Genomic DNA, 27,033 nt, shown 5'->3' with positions numbered 1-27,033 from the left:
TTACTCTAGAATACATTTTACCACTAGATGGTGCTATAATTAAAACATTTTCCTACAATTTGAAACTTATTTTAAAATGTTGTTCTAGGTCATATGTCAATCAAAATGTCAAGTCCCATTTTAAGATTAATCACTGACGAAAGGAAAAAGGTGGGTGACTTAATGTTTATTTACACAAAATGGGACATACTGATGTAGATCGTGAGAACAAATCCTCCAGCAAGAAACTCACGTGTAGACAAAAGGGGAAGCAGTACATATTTTACTATTGTGTACAATTAAAAAAAAATAATACAAAAACTGATCATACGAAGCCATCTGACTGACTGAATATGGATGAAATAGAGTTTGATAATTTCATAAACATTTAATTCCAGCAAAGAAACATGAATAAAAAGACTGTCTGGCGTCACATGGGAATTTAAAATGCTATTTATTTTAGGTGACGCCAAAGGAATGTATGGATCTTAAACATGTAAATGTGACTAAGAACCACTCGTTCACTGATGACTGTGTTAATTTCACGATATTCAACACAGATTACACTGTATGTACACACACCATACAAAGCAAGCTTCACAGTACTGCTTTTAGGTAAAATATATTTCTATGCCCAGGCTTTTTTTTTTCTTTTCTTTTTTTTTTTAAGTGTTTTAGGAGTGACCAACAAGCACCATTTGTTGTCATCAAATCCTTGAAAGCACGACCACCTGATCAAACTTAACCTCCATCATCATCATCATACATGAGGACGCTTGACACAGAGCAGGTTGCCATAACACTGTCAAAAAGGCCCTCAATCGGAGTACACTCCATTCAGTAATGAACTTCCTGCACTGAGTCAACAGCTCTGAAATGCTTTTTGTTCCTAGTTTGCTTAGACTGTGATCCAGATAAAGCACAGAAGTCTTAATGAATACCACAACCCTAACAAAGCCTTGTATAAATGGCTTCAAGGCTGTTTTAAGTTCTTAAAGCTCAAGGGCTGTTATAGGTGGTCTGCCTTTATGGTGCTTGTTAGTAACAGTAGTGCCATTAAATAAATGTTTAGTAAATGAGACACAGAAGAGGGCAGGAGAGAGCAGTGCCACTCTGATTTCCACACCGCATAGGGATTTATGCCATGACAAACTGATTACTGCATGAAATCACTCATTTCTGCAGCCTCTGGCTATGTGGAAAAACAAACAGTAGAAAGTTGACTGTAACCTAGGGACAATTTGAAATGATTCAATGTTGAACTTTCCTGCATGGGCCGTAGGACATACATATCTGTCCAACAGGTAGAGATTGTTACAACATATTGACTGCTAGGGCAAACAGGATAGTTGAACCTAAATATCCATATGTTAACAATACTGTGCATTTCCTTTCTAAATAACCTGAAGTGTTGGCCCTGTAGAGACAGGAAAGTGACGAGACTCCTTTCAAGAGTGACAGAAACAAGAGGAAGGTCAGTTTGGATGCCAGGGCAGCAGATAAGTGGGCAGGAACAGGAAGGACAGATGCTCGTCTACTCAAGTGACTGGAGCATGAGGAGCTGCTTGAGGACCTTGGTTTGACTGGTCTCCCGGATCTCTCCTGCCAAGAACATCTCGTCCACCACTGTGTAAACCTTCAAAACATGCAAACAAACACGAAACTGTGGATCAGAGTGCAGACATGGCAGGCTAAAACTGAGCATAAATAAACCAAACCCCTTGTGACGTTAACTAAAAGGTAGTTTTCAACAACGTACCCAACTTTTTACTAGGAAAACTTTTCTATGAGATTAAATATTGAGTATAAGGAAAATTATGAAACCCTGCGTTTTTCTGATCAAAACACTAAAATCCCTCTAAAAATATAAACCTGTGAGATAGTTGTTGTCACTTTATGTCTCATGTGTCAAGCTCTGGTTCAGAAGGTGTCCAAGATAAAGGGTGCTTAGATTGTTAGATTTGTACATGAAGATGTATAGTGTGAACACCAGCAGCAAGTAGGAAGAAGGGAGTTCAGTTTCAGTGTATTTCTCTCCATAAAAAAATATAAAAGCAGCCCTTAAAAAAGTTATGTAGCTGAATTTCATGAAAGAACAATATATTTTACCTTCAGCTCAATCAAATACTCATGAAAACTATTTAGAAAATGTTGAAAATAGATAAACGTGCTTACCTTGTAAAAGTTGAATACAAGGTCCAATTCACACACATTGTGAAAATATTCATTCAGGACCTTTCAGGAAAAAGTATAGAGAGAAAGGAAAAATATAAATCTTTGGATTTAACGAGATGCAGTTAGCAGAAAACCATATCATACAGGTTAATGAGACAAAGATGTTCAGACTGCTGAGAGGGGCAGCTGAGTGTTACTAGTGAGATTTTAATCTCAACTTTAATAGGAAAGGGTGCAGGTTTCTCACTCATACATAAAACCAACACATTCAGTTGTAGTCACATTAATGGAAACTAGTTTTGGCCCGAAAGGAGAATTTAATGTGATGCATTAGTACAGAAATATACTTTGGTAGTAGCAGAATACACTTTATAATATCATCAAGCGTATTTCTTTGTTCAAGGACACACTAAAATATTCCAACAGTCATTTTAAAGATAATGTCATCCTGGTATGACCTTGTTTCCACAACAGATCAGTTTAAGCAGTGATAATGTGTCATTTGGAGTTGCATAATCACTGGATTTTTCTTTAATGTTAGTTTCAGTGAATTCAATCCAACTATGACCTGATGTGCTTTTCGTCCTCATTTGTTGAAATATGAGAGTGGATGGATTAACTAAAAACAAAGCTCTAAAAATCATCCAGTGTTTTGTTTTTTTTATTATGTGACAGTATGCGAAAACTAACATCCAGCTCCAAATTAAGTCTGTGAAAGTGCATATAAATAGTTTTTTTTTTTTTTTAAAGGATCAACGTGCCTGCATTCCTGTATAGTAAAACATTATATCAAATGACCTTCAGTATGGAGTGCTCAGGACAAAATAACGTGCACTGTTTGCCTTAGCCAAAGACAAACATTCAATTTGACCTTAAGCTTACAATTTCAGTTGCCAGTTTAATGAAATGATAGAAATATGCACACTTGTGCTGTCTGAGCAAATCCGAGTTTCACCACTTTAAAAATAACTAATTCCTTAAGCACTGTGAGGTGTATCTTTAAAGGCACTACATGTTAAGCCTGTTTAGGAAAAAGAGCCTTCTCAAAAATATAAATTCAAGCTTTTTGGTATAATGTTTCACATTTTTGTTTCACCATACTAATCTTTTGTACAAACAATGTAAATGAGCTTTAAACCTATGTTTTTTATGGCGCGAAAACATTATGCTCACATCACACAGTTGGATAAACTATATTGCAGGTCTTTTATGTGAAGTCTAATAAACTTGAGTACATAATAATAAACAATAAACTGTCTCCACTAATCTATCATTATTTTTCCCATGAGAAGGCTGCAGGATTGACATTGAGGAGCAGCACGTAGACAAGAAATGCGAAACAAATTCCTGCAACCCATCAGACCATGACAACTAAATCATCATAGTTCAGTTACTATGTCTAGATATCGTGTGTATTTCAGTTACCTCTACAAAGTTGTGGATTCCTTCGAGGTATGCCAGGTTATTGTCGGTCACGTCCACACAAATGCAGAAGTACAGACCAGCATAACGCCGGTAAATGATCTTGAAGTTCCTGAACTGTGAGAAAAAAAATGGATAAATCCTCTTAATGACTTTGTCTCTCTTGTTATGACTACAACAGCAGCTTCACCAGAGCTGAGGCTCCCAGGCTTTAATGCAAATATGTCTTGTATGTTTACAATAACACATAATGAACATGCATCCTAAAAATGATCAGCAGAGCCAATTTAATTTAATTTTTAAACTTTGATGGTGTATACAAGTGGTCGAATTCATTGCATCCACTGGCGTCCTCATTAGAGAGTGTATATGAGACTTTGTGATCTGTGACCATGCACACATCAATTAAAGGAGCTTGAGGCAGGATTGAGGCAGGATTTATGAAAAAAATTCATATACGTTTTAAGTTTTCTAGTAATAATGTCAGATGAAGCGTTCCAAATCAAAACAAATGAGCCCTCTAGTGTATATCTCTGTTGCCTTGAACAGGCTGTGTGCTGCAAAATGTGCTGCAATTCGGAGTCCGAATTTCCCGTGCTGTCCTGCGGATGTGACGTCACATGACGCTGCATGTGTGTTCTCCCCGTTCTCCCGTGCCGGCTTCACTGTTGGCTGCAGTACCCCCAACGGCCGTTGTGGCGAAGGGTGGCACTAGAGAGTCTCATTTCTTAAAAGGAGCCTCATGCTCCTTTAAGTGTGACTAAGTAGACCTGATTCATTACATAAATGTGAAATACTTCTATTGGAATCTGTTCCTCTTATAGACTCAGACCTGTGCCAAATTCAGGAAATAAATTGAAATAAATACAAAAACAAGAAAAACACATCAATAGGGGCCTAATGTTTCAATTTGCAAAACAAATTGGATGCAAGTCTGTGAATAACGTCAGCTCTTTCCATACATGGCTTCCATAACAGCCAAGAAAACTGTGCTAGTATGAGACAAAAAAAAAGCATCATATGTATTGCTGAAGTACCCTTAATAATAAATGCTAAGTTTGTAGATTATGGCTAATCTACTCAAAACAGAACACTGTACTCATAACACTAAGGGTCTATCCTCCAATAACTATTGTTTTTGTTTTCATTGCTCATGCATAGTTTGTGTATTACTAGTGCACAGTCTGCACAGACACAAATGTTGAGCTTCACACGATCAAAGACGTTCATACAGTACCCCCACAGACTTGAGCAGATGACATACATCACACAGAGCAGTGAGGACCTTTTAGGACACATGGACCTTGAAAGCATGAACTGGCTCTTAATATGACGGCAGGGCTGAATGATTTGGGGAAAATATTTGCTGTTTTTCCTGACAAATACTGGGATGATCTGCAGTCATGCTCACATTCAATCTAACATGTACGTGAACATTACATTAACTTAAGGGGTCAATAAGAACTAATGATGTTTACTGTATAGTGATTCTTCATCTTAAAATCATCATCAGTGAGGTCCATGGTGTGAAACGTTTACAGAGCAGTCGTCTTACTCAACCAAAAATCAGTTGTCGTGGCTTAAAGCTCCAGATTTTTAAGCACCATCTTAATTTTTTTTTTTTTTTTTTCTCTCCATACATTCGGTACAAAATTCTGAAAGGATAACTTGACTAAAACAAAACTAAGAAGGACTAATTCTGAAGGAAATTGAATACCTAGTAAATGCAACATCAAAGGCTGCTGGACACTGAATTGAAAAGCTGAGTGGAACAACAACACATCTTAACTACCAGGGGGACATGTTTGTTTCACGTTGGAAGAGACTGGAGTAAATGGATGGAGTAGATAATACCACACAGGCCAGGTTTTGACTCTGCAAACTTTAGCTAATACACTATGTGTAGCTGTAGATATATCCATGTATATAACAACAACAACTAGGACTCACTCCCAAAGTGTTAATGTTTATGTTGTGTTTTTTGTTGTTTATATTCTATTTACCCCTCAAAAAAAAGAAATTCAGACAGAAACTGACATTTGAAGTAGATGTACATATCATATTTGTCCTTGACTCACTGTTAATAATTGGGGTGGGTATTGCCTTGGACCTCACAATACGATACATATCATGATACTTGAGTCACGACACGATATTGTGATATCCAAATTTTGCGATATATTGTGATGTTATACATAGTTTACTGAAAACTGTAAAAGGCATTATGCATCTTAAATTCTGAGTTGCACTTACATCAGATTATAGTGATAATTCACAGGACAAACTCAGTCAAAACAATGTATTTCCATGCCGTTTTAACTATACAAGCTTAGTTACAGCCTATTTGCATGCTTTTCATATTATTTACATAATATGAAATTAACATTAACAATGATATTCAAAGCCATGTATACAATAAAGTCATACTGGATTTACAACCTGTCTGAAACATGATTTATTATTTAAATTTATTTTAGATGTTGATATTAAAATTTGGAATATTGTATCGTGATTATATTGCCATAATCGATATTTTTGACCACCCCTAGTTAATTGAAGTCAATTGAAGAAAAGAAAAAAAAAAAGTTACTTGATTCCTGATGAAGCCTCAACACAGATCAGTGATGTACTAGATGAAATATTTTCTAATTATACCGGTGCACCAAACAGAACCAACCAATCAAGCAATGACACCGACTAATCCTTACCTCCACAAAGTTGGTGTGCTTGGCATCCCTGACAGTAACCACAGCATGGACTTCCTCAATCAACTTCTGTTTTTCATCATCATCAAACTGCATGTACCATTTGGCCAGCCGTGTCTTCCCTGCTCGGTTCTGGATGAGGATAAAGCGGATCTGTGCAACAAAGATAGACAGAAAGACACATTTTGCTGAATTACATCAAGAACAGTATATACACATATTCAACATCACGTGATTGGTTATTATAGCCTGAAGTTTATACTATAGTCGTCAGAAGATGTTTAAGATACTGTATACATAGGTGTCAAGTAACAAAGTACAAATACTTCATTACCTTACTTAAGTAGAAATTTTGGTTATCTATACTTCACTGGAGTAATTATTTTTCAGACGACTTTTTACTTTTACTCCTTACATTTTAACGCAATTATCTGTACTTTTTACTCCTTACATTTTAAAAACAGCCTTGTTACTCTATTTCATTTCGGCCTTTAAAAAAAAACTATCCAGTTAAATTCCTCCATCCGGATAGAGTGAATTTGGTTGTGGTTGTTTCAGATGTTCTTGTCCAGTTTTGTTCTTACATCCGTTGCCCTCAGATTCCTGCAACTAAACTTGGATGTACATTCCAATAAAGGTTAGGATAAATGATAACATGCCTCTGAAGTTTGCCTTTTTGCCCCATTACAATACTTATAGGCAACTAGTCATCATATCTTCTGCTCTCTGAAACACATGTTAATGCTCAATAGTACACATATATGGTTCTTTAATATATTTGCATTATACTAAGATGCATTCATTTTCAATGGATTTTGTCCTTAATGGCTTTTTTCCCCCCTTACATTACTTTTACACTTTAAGTAGTTTTGAAACCAGTACTTTTATACTTTTATTTGAGTAAAAAACTTGAGTTGATACTTCAACTTCTACAGGAGTATTTTTAAACTCTAGTATCTATACTTCTACCTGAGTAATGAATGTGAATACTTTTGACACCTCTGACTGTATATTCACACTGAAATCAATACCACTCGACAATTTATCATATATATATATATATATATATATATATATATATATATATATATATATATATATACACATACATGTTAATTATTATTGCTGAATAATCGCAGGCAGTTGTCGTTTTAGCCGATGTGGAAAAACAGTGTTGATAAACCACACCCTCTTTCTGACTAATAATTGTGTAAAACTTGACAAAAATAGAATAATTACAATGCTAAGAAGAGTTAATCGGTTCGTGTCTGCAATAAAAACGCCGTGATTTCAACTACTGAGGTCAAATTTGACGTTTTCTGGCGACTGAATGAACCTTATCTGTCGGGCTGCAAAGCAGCGACGAGACAAGCCAAGAAAACACAACAGTGTTTAATCAAGGACATATTTACCATTTTTGTTTCCTAAATGCCGTCCCCCTGGACTCCAGAATGTCACGTTCCTGAGCTATTATGGACTAGTTTTACATTAATATATCGGTATTTTATCGACTGCTCGTCCGCTATCTGTCCAATGCTAACAGGAAGTGGAAAACTAAGCCGAGTTACGTTGCATGATGGGAAACGTAGTTCCTGTTCTCGCTGTAATAACTCACAGGATTCAGAGCAAAACTACAAGAACCAGCGTTCTCCTTTGACCTCCCTTGTCACATTCTGCTTTGGATCACATGAGAAAGGCGTGGGACCGTTATTGTTGTACCACATACATGGCAATGTTTTAGTGCCTTTAGTGGCTTCTAAATGTATTCATTAAAAAGCTGAATGTGTCACTGAATAAAATTACTGCCAGGTTTAAGCATATTTATGAAACCTCTCTTCTTCCTCACTGCCACTGGACTCTTAACCCATCCCTCTGTCACACATCAACACAATGTACAATTTCTTATTAGTACTAAATCACTAAAAGCACGATCAATGTCATGTGAAATGTTTTGTAATAAACTCCTGAGCCAATTCAATCTACAATATTTATACACACATCTTTAATGACCCAGTACTGTTATTAAATGCAGCACTGTATATTTGTTTAAAGTACCATTATTATTTTATTTCTTTATTATTATTATTCTCTCGTGTACCATGCAGTTGTAACACAATTGATTTCCCTCCTATTTTTCTGATTCTGATTCTGATCTAGCAATGCTCTAAAACTGGAGAGTTCAACTGTACGTTTATAAGATTAACTTTTTTTTAATTTTTTGTTACCCCACACAATGTTTAAAAATCCGTCATGTTTCTTCTGATCTTCCTGAACCACTTTTGAGTTACTTCTTTACTTGGTTGTTGTTATGCATGATTTTTCATAGGCTTAAGGGGTATTTTCATACGCATTAAGGGTAGTGGATGTTTTCTGCAGATTCAGGGCTCAGTGTTTGTTTATTGGTCTGGCCAGGCAGCCAGTTCACCGCAGAACATTGCCCAGACAGTTTAGACAGCCTGCCTGTGAGCAGTCTGGGTGTTTAGGGAGTCCGAGGGGGTTGGGGCTGGGGGGTTGTAGGGCTGTGATTGTCAGGGATTGCACAACTGTGAGGAAAGGAATGTGCTTGCCCTTGGGACCCAGAAATATTTCAGCTGCAGATGCAAAAAGGCTTGAGGTGGGATAGGAAAAGAATAAAATGAAAGGAGAAATCGGCCAGTAAGACAACAAAAGGAGTTTTTAATTCCATATCATGCTTGCAGCTGTGTTTTGGTGTGCTTGGATTCATGAAAGCACAGCTACACTGGTAATGTTTATATAAGAATGGGATTGCGTAAATAGCACTGTGTGTCATGATTTAACAGCTAAGAAGCCAGAGTTATATGGTGAGCTGGGCCATGTTAAAAAACAAATGGGGAAGAGATGTAAACCAGAGCCAGATTATTTAGCAGAAACTTTGACCCATGCTAATCTTTCTCTGTGTGATTGGGGGTTTCACACAAATATTTCTGAGAACGCAGAGACAGATGTGACTGGACAGGAACGTGTGGACACACAGGGCATACTTTATAATTTGCAATTTCCCATCTCATGTAGAAATAGTGACATTTATTTCCCCTTACAAATGATTATTTTTTTTTTCTGTTTTCGGTTTGCTATTCAACACCTCCAGGAGGTTGAATATTGTTGTAACATTTAAATTGGTTGTGACTTAATAGACAAGCTTGAGACATGATGTCTTTGTTGTTTAGAGGGTGCAGACTTTCTATCTTAAATATCCCCTGAAGTGCCAAATTCAATTTCGCGAAAAATAAACTGAGTTTTACTGCCACATAAAGCATTTGCTTTCATATCACACTGAATTTAGATTAACGGACTGGAATTGGTTGTTTAAGTAAGTTCAAGGAAGGACTAGCAGGGCGAGAGAATAATTCCAGGAGAGGGTCCCACTGCGAGACATTAAACATCTGTTTGAGCTCTTAGTACAGGCAGTTATCTTGTACAACACTGCAAACATTTCTCCAACGTGGAAATATAGCTCCACTGTCCTCCGAAAAAGATTGAATTATTTATCATTCAGCAGCTGAACTAATCAAAGTACAAACCTCTTCACAGTAATTCTTTTACCAAGTGGATGACTCCGGGCACAACTCAGATAATTAGGATTAACCTTTGAGATGATTGATTTTCTCAGGAAAGAAATGCTTCCCCTCTCTGCTGCTCGATAAGGCTTCAGGTTGGAGTGTTTGGGTGACTGCTTCACAAATCTTTCACAAGTCACGAAGCTATGAAATGTTCAAATATGTTAGAGGGTGACTAATGTATGAATCTGTGTATAGAAAGAAGGGATAAGTTGTGAAATAGCGGAAGTCGTCTCTGACCCAAGGGCCATCAACACAAATAGACTAAAATAAAGTCAGTTAATCTTCTTCTTCTTTTTTTTTAGCTTGGAAATAGTGCTGCAAGAGAAGAAAGTCATATGAGAAGAGTGAATGGAAGACTTATTTTAAATGTTACTTACAAAGATAGTCACATGCGTTTTGTACCATTCTTTTTGTTTGGAAATTATATGAGCAAGTCTAAAAATATTTTACATTATGTACATCCTTACTTCAAATTAAGGCAATTGTAATCTTACATAAGGAATATTCTATTACAAGAAAAGTGTACTCCTAGTGTCACAGTTGCAGCTTTAATTACAGAATGTTGGCTTCGTCAGTGTAAGTTGTTATCATTGCTGATTTTAACAGCATTACATAATGTTGTCATAGTGATACTTTATATTCTTGTTAACTTATCTACAACAGTACATCCTGTAAAGATTTCAAGAATGTTCACAACTAACAAACAAACAAAATGTTACCGTTGCCTGCTCCTCCTCATTTTCCTACAAAGCGTTTTTGTTTTTCTATACTTTACCCAACGTTTTTCCTGGAGGTACATCTTGTGACAGATTCTTTCCATTGTGTATAATTGTCTTCAATTTTTATTTGATCATTTTGTGTCACATTTTGGTGATTTTACATATTTTTGTTGTCCTTTTGTGTCTCATTTTGGTACTGACGCATCTTTCCTCACACTGTTGGTCTTTACAACAAGGCATGGACATTTCTTTGTAGCTATTTCATTTCTATTTCAGATTCAGATTCAGATTCAGAAAACCTTATTCATCCCCGAGGGGCAATTGCAAAATAACTAAGCAGCATGACGTTGAAAATACAGATTAAGTGCAGATAAATAAAGCATGTATCGTATATAAAAAATATATAAAATGTAAAAATATCTAAAAATGTAAAATAAAGTGACTGTAGTGGTATAAAGTGTCAACAGTGTAATCAATGTAAACAATATTTTGTGGTCTTTTTGTATCTCAAAGTGATTATCTTGTGTATCTGTTCATGCACTCATCTTGGATGGGACAACTTGCATCCCTATGTTGCAGTTTTATGCTGTATCTCCTGTTGGTCACCTCACCCTTTTATATTGTCTGCCTCTGTGGTAATTTTGTCTTTTTCATGGTTGTTTTGTGTCCCAAATTAGCAACTGCATAAGTCTTTAAGCGTCAAATGAGACATTTGCCTTTTTTCAGAGTCTGACACAATTTCCTGAGGTCTTAATGAATTGTCTGTTGCATACTTTGGTCAGAATACCACAGGGATACAGTACAAATCCGCCCTTTCCAGCTGTGTCCTTACGCCTGTGTTTATAGGAGATAGAGTGAGCTGCTCGAATCCACTCCTTCTATCCCGTCTGTGGGTTTTGCCTGTAAAAAAATCAGTGTTACAGCTTTGTGCTACTCACTTTTGAGATACAACGAATGAAACATGATGTTAAATTGGATGGTAATTACAGATCACAGATCAAACTTTACTGATCCCACAGTGGGGATGTTCACTGGACAAAGAAACTGAAAAAACAATACAAAAGCCATGCTAATAAAGACGGGAATGCTGGATAACTCTATTCTGATCTGGTCTGTAATGCCAAAGAACCCTGCACTGGCTGCCTGTCTGTCAGAGGACAGACTTCTGATGCTGGTCTATAAAGCTCTGAATGTTCCAGGAACAAAATACATCAGTGACCTGCTGACCCAGTATGAACCTTCCAGACCCCTCAGGTCATCGATTCCATTTTTTTTATCAGTCCCCAAGCAGAACCAGATACGGAGAAGCTGCATTCAGCTTTTATGCCCCACATATCTGTAACAAACTCCCAGAAAGCCTCAGATCAGTTGAAACGTTTATTTAAATCCAGGTTGAAGACTCACCTGTTCTCAGGCATTTGAATAAAGCTCCAAATCTGCAGTTCAAAAAATGAAACATATTTTAACTATTGTTTTTATCTATTGTTCTAATTTCTTTTTTTTTTGTTAAAATTTTAAATCATGCTTTTTATTTATGTTTTAATATCTTTGTAAAGCAGTTTAAATCAAATAAAATTATACTTTATTTATGTAGCACCTTTCATGCATAGAATGCAGCACAAAGTGCTTTACATAGAAACAATACACAAACATAGTTAAAATCACCTTGTTGTTGAACTGTGCTATAGAAATAAACTTGCCTTGCCTTGCAAAACTCATTGAAAAAAATTATAAAATTATGTTATGCCATGTTATGAGTTTTTGATTTGGTAGTGACTTCAGAAACCTGATTATATACTCCAAAGGACATAAAGTTATTATTATTATTATTATTATTATTATTATTATTATTATTATTAGTATTATTATTATTAGTATTATTATGTCATCTTTAATTTAATTTATCTTTGAATATTTAGTGTGTTTTAATATAATTCTCTTTTGCTTCTCCTTTCAACTATTGTGTGTCCTTCTTTGGAATATGTATTATAATTTCTAGGCCAAATGCCTCTTGGCACATTTAGTTGTAAGGAGTAAGTACATTCAGTGAGCCATCCATGACTATTAAACTACAATTTAATTCAGCCGGTCAATACATACACATCTTAAAGAATGTGCCCTTGAGGTACCTGAAATCATTTGAATTAATTTAGCGAGATAGAGCTCTTCAGCTTCAAGCCGACTTGTAAGTAATTCCATGCAAAGGGAAACTCTTTTCAACAGCTCAGGCCCATGGGAAATGACAGTAGAAGATCACAAGAATGAAGAACATCATCTTCCAAGCTTCACCCGAAAAATATAACTAACTATAACTATCTAACACAGATATGGTGGAACCAATCCAGGAATAGCTTTGCTAATGCGAAGATGCCAGTGATATGTGTGAACAAGGAAGGTCATCTGACAAGAATATACAACATGTAACGATGAGTAAGAGATTTAGTTTGTGATAAACTTCAAAGGTCCATGGTAACCAGATAATAAATCTTCAGCCCAAACTTGTTCCATATCTCCAGTTTTCTTTGGCCCACATTTGGCTTTGACTGATGGCATTGACACAAGGTGAGTGTGGCTGCCTAAAATTAGGCTCATATCCACTGGACATTGCCCAAATCTGCATTTTCTTTGGGTATTTCGGTCATGCCCGGCAAATGCCACATGTCATCTCAAAACTAGTTTATTAAATACTGCTCATGCCAGAACCAAACGTTTGGCCTTTTTCCATTCACTTTGGTACATATCAGGCACACGGGGCTTTTGGGAGTAATATCAATGAGCCATTTACAACCTGGTTAAAAAACAACAGTTTTGGCCCTCATAGATAGACTTCCCATCCATGATAACTTTGTGTGTGTATACACTTCCTGTGCACTTACAAATTTACTTTGGTTGTCTGTAGGGATCCTATTTGAAACTATTACTTAAGGATGTTTTATACTCTGTAAGAATAGAAAAATGTGTTTTCATTCCCAAGGCTGCAAGAAAAGAATGAAGTCATACTTTTCTTACAACCCTGATTTGGGACTTCTTGTTCTCGACACATAATTTGGACAAACCTTTTTCCTTGTTTGATGTCGAACAGTTATTGTGTGACTGGTCAGAAATCTGAAGTAGTAGTTGTGAAGTATGAAAAGTCCTAGCCAGAACGAATTCTTAGTTTTTCTTTCACCTCCCAGAGAAACAAAACACTTTCTCTTTTCTTGCATTGCATGTACCGGCCTTTAGGTGGAATTACATTTTTAAGTCTTGTTAGAGGCTTAAAACAGCAATTTAGCTAAACGTGCAAACATTAATCACCATTTAATAGCATAATTTAATATAATTAATAAGAATAAGATCATTCAAACTAGGGTTATTTTAACTGCAAAATGTTCCTTTAAAAAACTGTATTTGAGCAAAGATGGGACTTTATTCTGAAACTAAAAATAAGTTATTGTATACTTAAGAAAAGGAAAGACAACAAAATAGACTCAGAAAGTGATCATTCGTAAGCAATTTTGGATTAGAGACAACAGAATTTCTGTTCAGTCACACAAAGTATTTTGCATAATCAGAAGTAAACATTACTTTAGACCCAATTATAACATTGTGGTTTTCAAAATAAGAGTTATTTTTAGCTGTACCACATATAAACAGTATACACGTCTGAAATGATAGATGAATATATGAATATATGGCCAGAGTCCTTACAAACACCAGGAAACTGGACCAACTTACACCGGTCATGAAATCACTACACTGGCTTCCAGTGAGTCAAAGGATAGAGTTTAAAATCTTACTGCTGGTCTACAAAGACCTGAATGGTCTTGGACCAAAATACATGCTGGATCTGTTAGTTCCTATGAAGCTCCCAGACCCCTGAGGTTCATCTGGATCTGGTTTGTTGTGGTTCCCAAGAACCAGAACCAAGCAAGGTGAGGCAGCGTTCAGTTATTCTGCTCCTCACCGGTGAAACAAACTTCCTGTAGACCTGAGGTCTGCTCCAACTGTCAGCTCCTTTAAATCAGGGCTAAAAGGAGTGGTAGCCTATTGGTTACAGAGGTGGGCTGGAGTCTGCAGAACCCGGATTATAGCCCCTGGATTGCAACCGAGGTCAACCACTTTGGGCCCCTGAGCAAGGCCCTTAACCTTACTGGTCGCCGTACCCTTGCATGGAAGAACACTGCTCCTAGTTTGACTAGAAATGGGTTAAATGCAGAGAATAAAATGTCCCCATTGTGGGATTACTAAGGGAAAAATTGATTTATTTTATATAAAAACATTACTGTTTACTGAAGCGTAGCCTACTCTTCTTATAGGGGACCTATTATGAAAAACACGTTTTTCTTGGTTTAAAGGCCCTGACACACCAATCCGACGTCGCCCGCTCTCTGCCGACTGCTGTGTCGGCTCGCGTCGCCTGTGTCGGGCTGTGTCGGGCTGTGTCGGGCTGTGTCTGGCTGGGTCGGGTGTCGCAAATACGACACCCGACGGCGAACTAGCACGTACGTTCTGCGCATGTGTGAGAGGTAATTCCCCTCCATACCAGCAGACAAAACAGACAAACAAAACTCTGGAGAATTACCGCTGGCTGAAATAAATCATTTAGGAAGATAAATGTTGGTTTAATAGATGAAATCTAACAGTTGCAGCTACGCCTGTTAAGAAATTTGCTCCGAAAATTTCGGGATTTTCTGCCTGCCGGCTCGGGAGCTGATTTATGGTTCCGCCGCCGCGGTATAGGCTGCTGTTGGTGTAACGTGGAACCATAAATCAGCCTTTGTTCTGGCGCGGTTTGAAAAAGACAAGCGAGTGACTATATACATTCACTGAGTGAATATTATGAAAGTAAAATATATATTTCTCGCTAGAAATGTAATCAAAACGCATTTTTATGCAGAAACTAACTTAAAATATTGATTTTATTCATAAGAAATGTCCGCCATGTTTTTTTTTTGATTCAGTCCGCAAATGATGCCGAAAAGCATTCTGGGAAATTCTGGGAACAGCCAATCACAGAGTGAGCTGTTTGACCGACGGCCGACGCCGATTCGACATGTCGAATCGGCTGAAAAGCTCCCGACGGGAGGCCGACCTGTGGCGACGTGCGGGACACACCGGGGAAACTAGCCCGACAGACGCGCACCGACGCTCACCGACGGCCCGACGGCCGAAAATCGGCTTGGTGTGTCAGGGCCTTTACATATATAAAGTGGTCTCCCCTCAGCCTGCCAACTCAGAGAAGGAGGAAAGCAACCAAATTCTGCAGTGTCTGTACAACCGCCCGGATGAGCCATCCAGTCTGATGTGGCTTCTACGAGCCGTTCAGATTCTGCTCCTGTCGTTACGTAACGACGGGAGCGATGCGTGAAACCACGCCCACAACTAACTCCGCCAGCCGGAGCTTCCGCCATTTTTTCGTAGCGGTGTATCGCGTCATTCAGGCAGCCAATCAGCACAGTGCTTCATTATCATAGCCTCCCCGCCCACTCAGAATCCTGCATAGAGAAGGAGGTTAGAGAATGGGATGATAAAGACATGGCTCAGAGGCTGAATTTCTAATTTATTTAGCAAAAACAATCAAAAACTTGTTTTTAAGACATTCAAGGCCTGTTTAAAATAGGTATTAGATGCCATAATAGGTCCCCTTTAAATTAAATACCTGCTGTACTCTACTGCCCTTACTTCTTAACAACTTGTGCTTTTTATTATTTTACCTCTTTTTTATCATTTTATTTGTTATTTACTGTTTATTAATTGTGTCTTGCCGCTTTTAATGTTGAATTTTGAATTATTAATTTGTGTTGAATTGTGCTATACAAATAAACTTGCCTAGCCTTGCGTAAACATAGCCCACACATATTTTTCTCAAGTATCCTAAATATTTTGTATTCCTTGATGTGTAGCAGCACTGTGGCTGTAGTTGAGTCCACGGACCGCTGGGCGAGCCTCTCCCCGTAGAAGCCGGAATTATGGTTCTGCGTTAAATCGACGCAGAGCCTACGGCGTAGGGTACGCGGCGACGCACACCATACGGTTTGCGTCGCCGCGTTCCCTACGGCGTAGGTTCTGCGTTGGTGTAACGCGGAACCATAAATCAACCTTAACTGGAAGTTACACGTGTAATTTGTTGATGTTTTTTCCAGGATTCTGATTGGCTGGCATGACGTTAACAGCGTTTTCATGCGGGTCCGTGTAAACGAGGATATTTTTGAAAACGTAGAGGGGAAAATATCAGTTTTTGTAAATACCCGGCTACGTGTAAACGTGGCCTCAGGCAGCCAATCAGCACAGTGCCTCATTATCATAGCCTCCCCGCCCACTCAGAATCCCACATAGAGAATGAGGTTAGAGAATGGGAAGATAAAGACATGGCTCAGAGGCTGAATTTCTAATTTATTTAGCAAAAACAATCAAAAGCTTCTTTTTAAGACATTCAAGGCCTGTTTAAAATAGGTATTAGATGCCATAATAAGTCCCCTTTAAATTAAATACCTGCTGTACTCTACTGCCCTTACTTTTTAACAACTTGTGCTTTTTATTATTTTACCTCTTTTCTTATCATTTTATTTGTTATTTACTGTTTATTAATTGTGTCTTGCCGCTTTTAATGTTGATGTAAAGCACTTTGAATTTTGAATTATTAATTTGTGTTGAATTGTGCTATACAAATAAACTTGCATAAACATAGGCCACACATATTTTTCTCAAGTATCCTAAATATTTTCTATTATGTGTAGCACTGTGGCTGTAGTTAGTCCACGGACCGCTGGGCGAGCCTCTCCCCGTAGAGCAGGAGGGAGATGCTCGGTTCTGGAGGAGGTCCGCCATTATTGGGAAGCCGGAAAAAAAAAAACGCGTCTTCACCACAACGTCACACATTTATCCTGAGAGAGGCTCAACATCAGAAAGCGGTCTCCAGCGAAAACAAACGCTTTCGTAAATGAAGGGAGAGCTCCGGGATCGCGGTTCACACGGACTCTTTTTTCATTTTTTTATTTATTTCTTGACACAACAAAGGAAATAATAATTGGACAAAAACAACGTGGTGGTGAAGCAAGAAGGGAAAACACACCGAAACAGCCTCCCCCCCTTTTTTTTCTCCTCGCAAGACGTATCCAGAAAGGGACGGGAGTTTGAACTGTTTTTCTTTCTTTCTTTTCTTTTTGACCAGAGCACGTTTTATTTTTTTTCTCCAGATAGTCGGAGACAGGAACACGGCTATCCTTTTGCGTGTCTGAAAACTTCAGACTGACGAAAATCAGCACTTAATGTGGGGGAGCAAATGGCCAGGCAGCGTGTTTACTAGAAAAGCTGAAAATAATTGATTTGAGTGCTTGTAGAGAGTGTTTTTTTTTTTTTTTTGTCTTTTTTTCCCCCTCCCCTAAGTCTTTTTCCCCAGCTGTGGTTCGCAGGGATTCAGACAGAGGAAGAAAGGAGTGAACCAGAACTGGAGAGAGACAGGAATGATATGGTAAGTGGACTTATCCTGAATGCTCTCCCTTTTTTCCACCCTTTAAAAGCAGCGTACATGTGAATGGACAGTTTGGAGACCTCGGCAGGGTTGGAGAGGGATTTTGAGGCGTTTACCATGAGGACTTTCTCTCCCGTACACTGCAGCTTGGGTTACACTGGAGTCCTGCGAATAAAGCCTGATTTATGGTTCCGCGTTAAATGGACGGCGTAGGGTACGCGGCGACGCTCACCGTACGTTGTGCGTCCCCGCGTACCCTACGCCGTAGGCTCTGCGTCGGTGTAACGCGGAACCATAAATCAGCCTTAACAAGAAACTGGGAGTCAACCCCAGTTCCCCCCCGAGGGCTGGCAGGATCTGGAGCCCCGCTAGAAATGATAATCATTATTGTAATGATAATGCATGTACCGATTAGAATAAATAACAGCCCTTGAAGGGATATCAGGTCGGGCTTGTGCAAATGCAGGGCTCACAAAGGTGAATTGGGATCATAAAGATGGACCCTGTCCAAACCTTTAGAAATGTTTATACTAACAACACCTGGAATGCATTGGTCTTGTCAGGCCTGGAAAAACTCCTCACCATGCCTTGAATAAAAACAGCCTAACCCACTTTACATTGGCGTAGAAGAGATGGATTGTTGAGGTTAAACTAAAGCTAATCGGTAATATTGTTTCTGACCATTTGCTGAATTATAGGTTAGATTTATAACACTGTTTTGCTATTATTTGCTGCGTGGATTATGTTTGTCACAAAACCTGGCCCTGTCAGATGTAGGTCATAGTTTAAGCTTTCTCTTTTAAAAAAATCGTGGTAAATAATTTAATAATTATTAGGGGTCCGTGAGGCTTTCATGTACAGGGCTTCCTGGTGACAGGGTCAGGAAATGTCAGAACAAACCTTAGCTGAGTTCCTCCCCCTGATATTACTCAGGATCACTTAAATGACCTCAGTTTTCTTATAGGGAGTATAATGTTGATGTTTTTCCCAACTGAAATATTTGGGGAAGTTTAGCTGGACTCTCGGAGTGCTGCATGTCTGCCCCCTGATCAGAGTGACCTCATGTTAACAATTAACAATGCCATTAATCTATTTTTGTGGCAGAACCAGTCACTGCTGTGTCACCGTTTAATCCCACTGCCACTGCAAAGTGGTCATTGCTCTGCCAGCCACTCCCTTTCTGTCCGCGTACTTCCACTGAACTCGAGTGCTTTATTTTCAGGCTGATCCTTCAACATGCCTCTGAAATCTGAATTACTGCTTTAATATTTACTGTGAAGGATCTTGGAGCAAGTTCGTCAGGTGAATCTGTTGGTTTGTGGTTTGTGGTTTGGCCTCGGCACGCAGTAGGAAGACATGGACTTTGGTCTACAGCTAGTGCTGTGTCATAGACTGACTTAAAAAAAAAAAAAAGGTGGGGGGCAGCATTTCCAAAAACAGGAACTTAGTCATTTGATAACATGTATATGGTTGGGTCTTGTTGTTGATTTTTATCCTCTTTCAGCAAATAAGAGGGATCATAGTTCAGAGTTGCCTGCTGTGTTTGGACTCTTCCTGATCTTAATCAGTTTCTTGGCAAGGTGATGCTGAGAAGGAAGTACACGTATACCGGTATGCACACTTTCTTAGGAAGACGGCCTCTTTGCGTCCAGGTAAATGCGTTACCATCTGTCAGCACTTCTGTTCTCTGTTTGATTGGGCCCTTTGAAATGCAGTCGCACCTCTCCTCCAGTAAGTCTCATTTTCCTCTATTATTTGTTCCCTTTGTAGAGACAGCAGGCCGGCTAGCAGCATACCCACCCTTCCTTGTCACTTCGCCTCAGAGCTGTGGAATTGGTTGAGGCTTTGGCCTTGTCTGTTTTCACCAGATTAGAGGAGTGTGGACTTTGCTCATCAGGGTGCAGTAGCATCCCTTCTCGAGGATGTTTGATGTCAAATTTTGGCACAGATTATCTGAACAGTTAAACACAGGGTATGTTATCCACTTCAAGTCACTTCAACTAACTTTATTTCCCAATACTGGACAAGTAATCACATTATAATTGGGAATTTAACCTGACCTAAATCAGTAAGCCTAACATGAGCAGTTTATTTTAACAAGGAACAAACTGTTGTGGGCTTGTAACCCTGCTCAGTTTGAAATCTTGCCCCATATTGTGTTATGTCCATGTCAACTCGAGCTTTTATTTCCACAAGCCACTGTGTTGCTGAATGAAAAACCTGCACCTCTTGGTTATTTTCAGATTACACATTTAATATACCTGTCGGTGTGAGATGGCTCACGACGTAGAGGAAAGGAAAAAAAATCACCAACTCGTGAAATCGAGGGATTCACTAAATCTCTCCTGTCTTGTACTACAGGAGAGGTTTGCTTGTGAGATGGTGTTTGATTGAGAAAGGAGCTAATTATAGTGGAAAGCTTTGGAGTTTGGTGGACCGTATTACAGTCACTCTCCTCTCAATGGTTGCCTTGTTCTAGCGGCTGATTATTAGGCAGCGAGAAGTGCATTCTGGGATGATTGTATCTGAATTTCCATCAGAAAGTTTGGCTGCTTCTGTTGAACTGAGGTCCTCTTTTCTACCCACTGTTTCTGCTCCCTTGCTCATTATAGATTTGCAGATGGGGACAGGCTGATATAAAGGCCTCCTTAGTGTGTCTCTTATTGTGGAGTCAGTGCAACTCTGAATCCTGAATGACTGATTTATGCGTGAGGGAACTGACCCTGAATCAGCAATGCTGGCTGTGCCCTGTGTCGTCTGACTGGTAGCAAAATGTTAAAAAAGTATCTTCCGTATAAATAGTTGCTTTTCAAATGTTCAATTTTGTTGAAGAAATTGACTCCACTCTCTAGTGGAAACGCTGCACTATAGTATTGCTTTTCCAACACAAATGCACTATTATTTGCCAATTTGTTAGAAATTGATAGCTTTGGAAATAATTATTGGGTCAAATGGTCACCATGGGGATCTGCTGAAATGGTTTAAACTTAAAAAAGATGTTTGGAGTGAGGGTGACCATGGGGATGAAGCACCAGGATGTAAGCCACAGAGGAATGGTGACCTCTAGACATGAAGAGTCCTGTTTTGCCTTTTCAGCTGTAATTACTCAACAGAGGAACAAGGCTAAACGGGCTACGGTAGTTTGGAAGAGCTAGTGAGAGTGTTCATGAGGGGCGATCTGGGAGGAACTAGTAAAAGTACGAGAGTGACACAACAAAGTAGGTTGTCTGTCGGGGTGGGGGGGAAACTGCAGCTACAAGACTGTGAAAGTGAAGCAAAGCGTGAGCAAACTGCAGCCAGTTTTCTGCTTCAGGCTGTGTTACTGGTATGTGCCCTTTCAGCTTTGTGCTCAGATCAACCAATCAATGACTGCCATAAGTAACCCTGCTGCTTGGCTATTGGCCACGGCTAAATTCCATGAGTCAGCACGTCTGTAGATAAGATGTTATGATTGAGTCTCTGCCAGTGAAACGAGGCCACTGCCCAGAGTTCAGTAGGTTGGACTTTAGCTGCTTTATTTGCACACAAAAAGTTAGATTCACCTACAATCAGTGCCACCGTAGCTTTCTGTCTCTCTGAGGCTTGTGGACTGCGCAGGGACCTAACCCAGAAAAGGTTTTTCATGCATGAATACTTGCTTTATGACATGTTATATGTATAATAGCTCCTGATTGTTTTTGGATGAGTCAGTGTTTCTGTTCACTGTACTTGTTATGAAAGTCTGTAGTTCCCAGTTCTCAGAAACAAAGGAAGTCTGCCACGAAATCCACCTACAGGAATATTAAAGGATAAATCTGAGACTGGTTTGTAATCTGTGGCCACGCACTCGGGCTCTTTCCAACATTAATTCTGTTTTTGTTTTTGTCTTAACTTGTCACGCTGACCTAGCCCGTATCGCATCTTGTAAATCCACAAGGTTCATTGCCAAACTTGGAGAAGTGAGCAAGAGTGGCCCCTTGTGTGTCTTTGTTTGACTTTCTCACTGGAGATTCTCCCCGGTGGCGTTCCTGGGTTTCCTGTAGGAAGTCCACCTACGATGTCTGGTTGTGTAGGAGGGAAACGGCCCGGCCAGAAGAAGTAGAGGGAGTGGAAAAGAGAAGCAAACTGAGGGTCAAAGGTGAGGGGAAGAGTTAGAGAGGGGCAACAATGGAGTCTATTTTATTATTCCTCCATTCTGACGACAGTCATGGCCAGGGCTCTTCATGGGCTGTCAGGCTGTTTTAAAGATCTCAATAAGTCTTTAGCACCTTGAGACACTGCCTACAAAAGTGGCACAAATATTCCAGGACAAGTTTAGAAGTCAAGATTGTCATCTTAAAAGTGTTTGAATTAAGAATTTGTCCCCAAATTATGACTATTTTGATAGAAATCTCTAAAATTATAAAAGTATTTTTCTATATTCAAAAGGTAAACTTCTCCTTTTTTGATATTGAATGGTTTCAAAATCAATGTTGCATCAATATGCCTTGCTTTCCTAATGTGCTGCCAGGACAAGTCTGACTTTTAAGAGCATGAAGGATGGACCTCTTGTGTTGTTCTTTGGTATCTGGCACCAAGTTGTTGGCAGCCCGTGGGCCCTGTGGGTTGCGCGGTTGGTTCTCTGTGGATTGTGTTTGATCTGGGGTATCCTGCGGATCCCTGTGCAGATGGGAAGGTGGGGTGTTTAAAGGCCAGATCAACACCTCATCCCTTTTCATCCATAGTTATTAGGATGTTGTGTGGCATATTGTCTTGCTGCTGATTGGGAACCATAAGAGTGTGCTGGGTCTGCAGAGTTGCTTGGGTGGGCGGCAAGTGTCACTGAGGTGAGGATGTGGAACATCCAAATGTAGCTCTGTTGCTTTACTTTTGTGCTCAAGCATAAATACACCTCTAATATTCAGGGATAATTGCCTCAACCTGTTTTGTTGGCTGAGACATACTGTACAGGAGGGGGCTATGCTATTTTTCTAATGGCCAGATCCCGAGGAGCATTCCTGTATTAAACCATGATGACAGTTGCCAGTTCCATTTGAGGCACATCCTTTAAGCAGGTGGTTGTCAGTCTGTAAATGAGTTGATGCCTAGTTTTTTAACACTTTTATGATTGCTGCTCTGAATCATGGCAGCTGGTGAAACTCAATATCTATTTAATGGGTCTAATAGCGGTTGTGAATATTGTAGTATAACTTCGAGTGGCAGTAGGAAGCTCATCGGTCTAACGGTAATGAAGACAGGCCTCAGTGCTCATCTGTCATTTTGATCAGCAGGGAAACACAGTCCTGGATTTAGTATCATTAAGTGTTATACAACATTTCTGTGAGGAAATCAGGGGGGAACAAAGCACCTGTAATAATTCTTTAGGTGTGTCAACAAGGCTTAGGTTGTGGCGCAAGACTGGCCAAAAGCTGTTTGCCTGGAGTAATATTACTGAAAACACACAACAGGAACTGGAATTCCCACCTTTGCTCCACGTCGTGCTTTAACGCTGGAACTGATGATAGCAGAGCGAGTGGCTCGCAGCTGTACAGCTATTTCATGTACCGTCATTTCATGGTACACCTTATTAGTCATAAAAAGATTAGATATCAGTGAAATATGATGTAGAAATGATTTCGCTGTTTGGCCGTGTGCAAAGAAAATGGCGATACCTGGCGATTCTGGTCTTTCGCTGTGAGTTAGTCACCCCTGGTTTTAGATTTATTGACACTGCCTGCACACGATATTTAGTTGGTGCATCATCCCGACGTGCCAACCGTTTGTCATAGTGACTTTGACAAGCTGCTTCTGCCTGGCTTTCTCACAACTTCATTACAAGTGTGTTCGTACACCTGTAGCAATTAGACGGGGAAGAGAGAGGTGGGCCGTGGGAGTCAAAGAGGTGTTTGGCTTCAAACTTATTCTTGTTAAAGTTGCCAGCTTTAATCGCAGCGTGATTTGCGTCTGAGGAGCAGATCTGCATCCTCAGGCAATCTGAGGCCCATGATGCTTCACCTGACTTTTTTCCAACTGTGTTGGTCACTTATGATTCTCCCCTGCATTTGTTTCTCTTTCGTGCCTTTGATAGTCACATTAAATGTATTTATTTCTGTTTCTTTTCCCACATTACACTTTATTCTCTTATTTATTTATTTTTGTCCTTGAGAAGCAGAGCAGCGTTGGTGTGAGTTGTGGTTAAGGACAGAGGGAGGTCATTGCCTTGTCATAAGATATTTGCTTCAGATGCCACTTCAGGGGGACGTCCCCACCACTCCAGTGGCTTTTGGCATCTCCCCGATGAACATGTGCTGGCACAGTGTCATTTGTGTTTGAAGTCATGTTTTATCGTGTTGTGGTTTGTTATTCTTAGCTTGTACCTTGCTCCAGGCACTTTGGCACATCTCTTCTTTTAAATGTTTTTTTTTAGTTTTTTTTTTTTTTTTTAAATGCTACTTAACTGTTGATGTCTTTTTAATATTAGTACATAAAATGTTTAGATACTGTGTTCAGTCATGAGGACACTTAAACAGTCGATTCAGTACATACATAGTATAAGCACCGGTGACTAACCCTCCCTCACCCTCATAACATAACTTCCAAAGCACGTTGGGCAACTGTGTGACAGTGCACATCATATCCTCTTTAAGAAGATAAGGTGGCTGTTCTTAGCCATTTGTTATCGCGGCCGGAGAGCCCCTGACACCTCCACATTTCTTATCTGACTTCATCCCAGTTTCTGGCCGGAGCTGGGGCTCATGCAAGCCCAGGGCTGATGAGTTAGCGCTGCTCCGCCAGCGGCCGGCAGCCTGCCGTTATCGATTGCAGCACCAATGCCTGTCATCCAGCCACCACTTAGCTAATGATGTCCGTGCCATTGTCTCACAGCTTGGAAAACAGCCATAAAACAGAGGGTGGCTTGTGGCTAACAGTGGCGTCAGAGGCAAAGATGGATTTAAAATGATAGAAAAGGCACTCCTAGAGGAACTTGGGTTGAGTGGAGCTGTTTAATACCATCTTAGGAGGGACCTATCGTCATCCTTAGTGCTGCTGCCTGTTTGTTTCCCTTCTTTACCTCCCTCCCTTTGTATACATGTCACGTGGTCCAACTACATCGAAAAAAAGACTTGTTCTAACCTTGTTACGGTTATTAATGTTTCTGGGCAAACTTGGCTTTCATTTTTTTATCTACCGGTAGATAAATACTCTCTTCTAGCTGGGGATCCAATGAATACCCTTATTATGTAATGTTGGCCATGCAGATTTTGACAACTATTAATATAACATGATCTTTTTATCATGAGAGATGTATCCCAACAGTTGTAAAATATGTGTTAATCCACAACAGGCAACAGGGAACTCTTTTTCAAGTGGCATTATTTGCAAAATCACTGTCATGGCGTCAGATTGGGGTCCTAATGAAGAGACAGTTGAAGAGTGTGGCAATAAAATGGAAAAACTAGCTATAGGAAACTGGGATAACTAAGAGGGTGATCCGAATAAATATTGACCTGAATAAGTCTTTTTAAGGGCGAAGGGGTTCTGTAGGTTTGCGCTACCTTGTATAAAGTTATTTAAGTGAAAACCCTTCATCTTATTTTCTACAGCAAACTCAAGTGTGTGCGACTGCAGCCTGGCACTGTAAATGTTCACTGTAGCATTTTAGAGGATTGTAAATGGCTTTTTCTGAGTTGGCTTTTCAAGGGGTGACGTGGGTCATTTCTCTTCTCAGTGCCATAATTTCCCAGGATGCCGTCGTGGCCTCGAAGTCCATAGTTCTTATGTCAGAGTTCATTTCCTGTTGCACTGAGGATACACCATTTTGTAAAAAATTCTGATGAGGATTGGAGAAATGTTTCAATGATTTGGAAACCTGGGTTTATGGCGTATGGCATTCTGTTTCACAGGAAACAATGTAATCAAAAAGTCCCAAGCCGTGTTGTGCAGAATCCCCCACACCCCCCTCCCAAAAAAAAGAGAAAAGTTGCTGAAAATTTCCCAGAAATTCCCCATAGATTTGGTATCTCATTATGCTCCTTTCAGTTTCACTGTAACTGCAAGTGTGGTCAAGGCCACACTCCACATGATTCTGGAGTTTGAATCCAGTACAAGATTAACTTATTAACTTTCAAAAGTGAGCCAGTTATATTCTTTAAACAATGACAGTTTCACAATAGTTTTACTGATGTTTCTTTTTCTAATAATACTGTGAATGTGAAATCGTGTGTTGAATCACCAGTAACCAAAAACCCGTCTTCGTCAGCCTGGCCTCTTCCTTTGTATCTTTGCTGAGTCCCTTGTATGTCTGGGGTCGAGAAGATAAAATAAAGGGAAACATGGCTGAAGAATGTAAACATTTCTAGGAGTTGTTGTCGGTTCTAAGGTTATTCAGAAAGAGGACGCCTCGCATTAGCCCCTGACGTCACGTAGAAGAGAATACAGAGCATTCCACTCAATGAGGGAAAAGGTTGCTGGTCTGTCAGGTCGAGATGAACCCAGTCTGTTGACGCTTGAATCCAGGCAATGTCTAGGACGAAGGAGATGGTGGAAGGTGAACTTATGTTAAACACATTTTGATGAAATAGAAAATATCAAGCCACTGATACAGTTGTTTGTGAAAGGAGGAGTAGTTGGTTCTGTATTACTAGCAGAAGAGGCAGTGGTTGTATTTTACAGTTTGGACAATTGGATATAATGTTCTTTCTGTCTTCTTTTTTTTTAATGAGTAATATAAAATGTATTTATCTCTCTGATAATGTATAAAGACTTCCATTGATTTCAATGAAACTGCCAGCCTGATAGATTAGACCCATATCTAGAAAGATGAAGTGTCTGAAAACAATCCAAAGGGTCTCCTCCATCCAAGGGGCGGCACAGACAGCTGCTTATTAAACTGCCTCTGCACACAGTTGGTTAGCTCTACGACCAGTCAGAGCAACTAACGCAGCGACAGATTCATAGCAATGACAGCGAGTCAGCTGGAGAGTGTGTTGTGTAGAAGATTAAATTAAACTTTTGCCGTAGCCTGTCATCAAAACGGTAAA

At 39.4% G+C, this 27,033-nt stretch overlaps 2 protein-coding genes across 3 annotated transcripts in view; one reads left to right on the top strand and one right to left on the bottom strand.

Annotated features, from left to right (window-relative positions):
* Positions 1–146: 146 nt before the first annotated feature.
* Positions 147–7,852, bottom strand: ap2s1 (adaptor related protein complex 2 subunit sigma 1). The gene is made up of 5 exons (XM_061719391.1): positions 7,694–7,852; positions 6,285–6,434; positions 3,580–3,693; positions 2,155–2,214; positions 147–1,615 (listed from the first exon to the last, which is right to left on the bottom strand). The coding sequence occupies exons 1-5, from the start codon at positions 7,694–7,696 to the stop codon at positions 1,514–1,516; spliced, it is 429 nt and encodes a 142-aa protein (XP_061575375.1). The 5' UTR covers positions 7,697–7,852; the 3' UTR covers positions 147–1,513.
* A 9,543-nt stretch (positions 7,853–17,395) lies between these two features.
* The window catches only part of arhgap35a (Rho GTPase activating protein 35a), a 67,660-nt gene continuing 58,022 nt past the window's right edge, over positions 17,396–27,033 (top strand). Inside the window, exon 1 of one of the 2 annotated variants that reach the window (XM_061719386.1) lies at positions 17,396–18,034. The gene's annotated coding sequence lies outside the window, so the exon portion shown is untranslated. Of the gene's footprint in view, positions 18,035–21,535; positions 21,650–27,033 lie in introns of those variants that run through there. The other variant, XM_061719388.1, reaches the window with a different exon arrangement.

This window comes from Cololabis saira, chromosome 4 (assembly GCF_033807715.1).
Source record: "Cololabis saira isolate AMF1-May2022 chromosome 4, fColSai1.1, whole genome shotgun sequence".
NCBI lineage: Eukaryota > Metazoa > Chordata > Actinopteri > Beloniformes > Belonidae > Cololabis > Cololabis saira.
The sequence above is the reverse complement of the archived record's forward strand: the minus strand, read 5'-3'. Positions and strand labels throughout refer to the sequence as shown.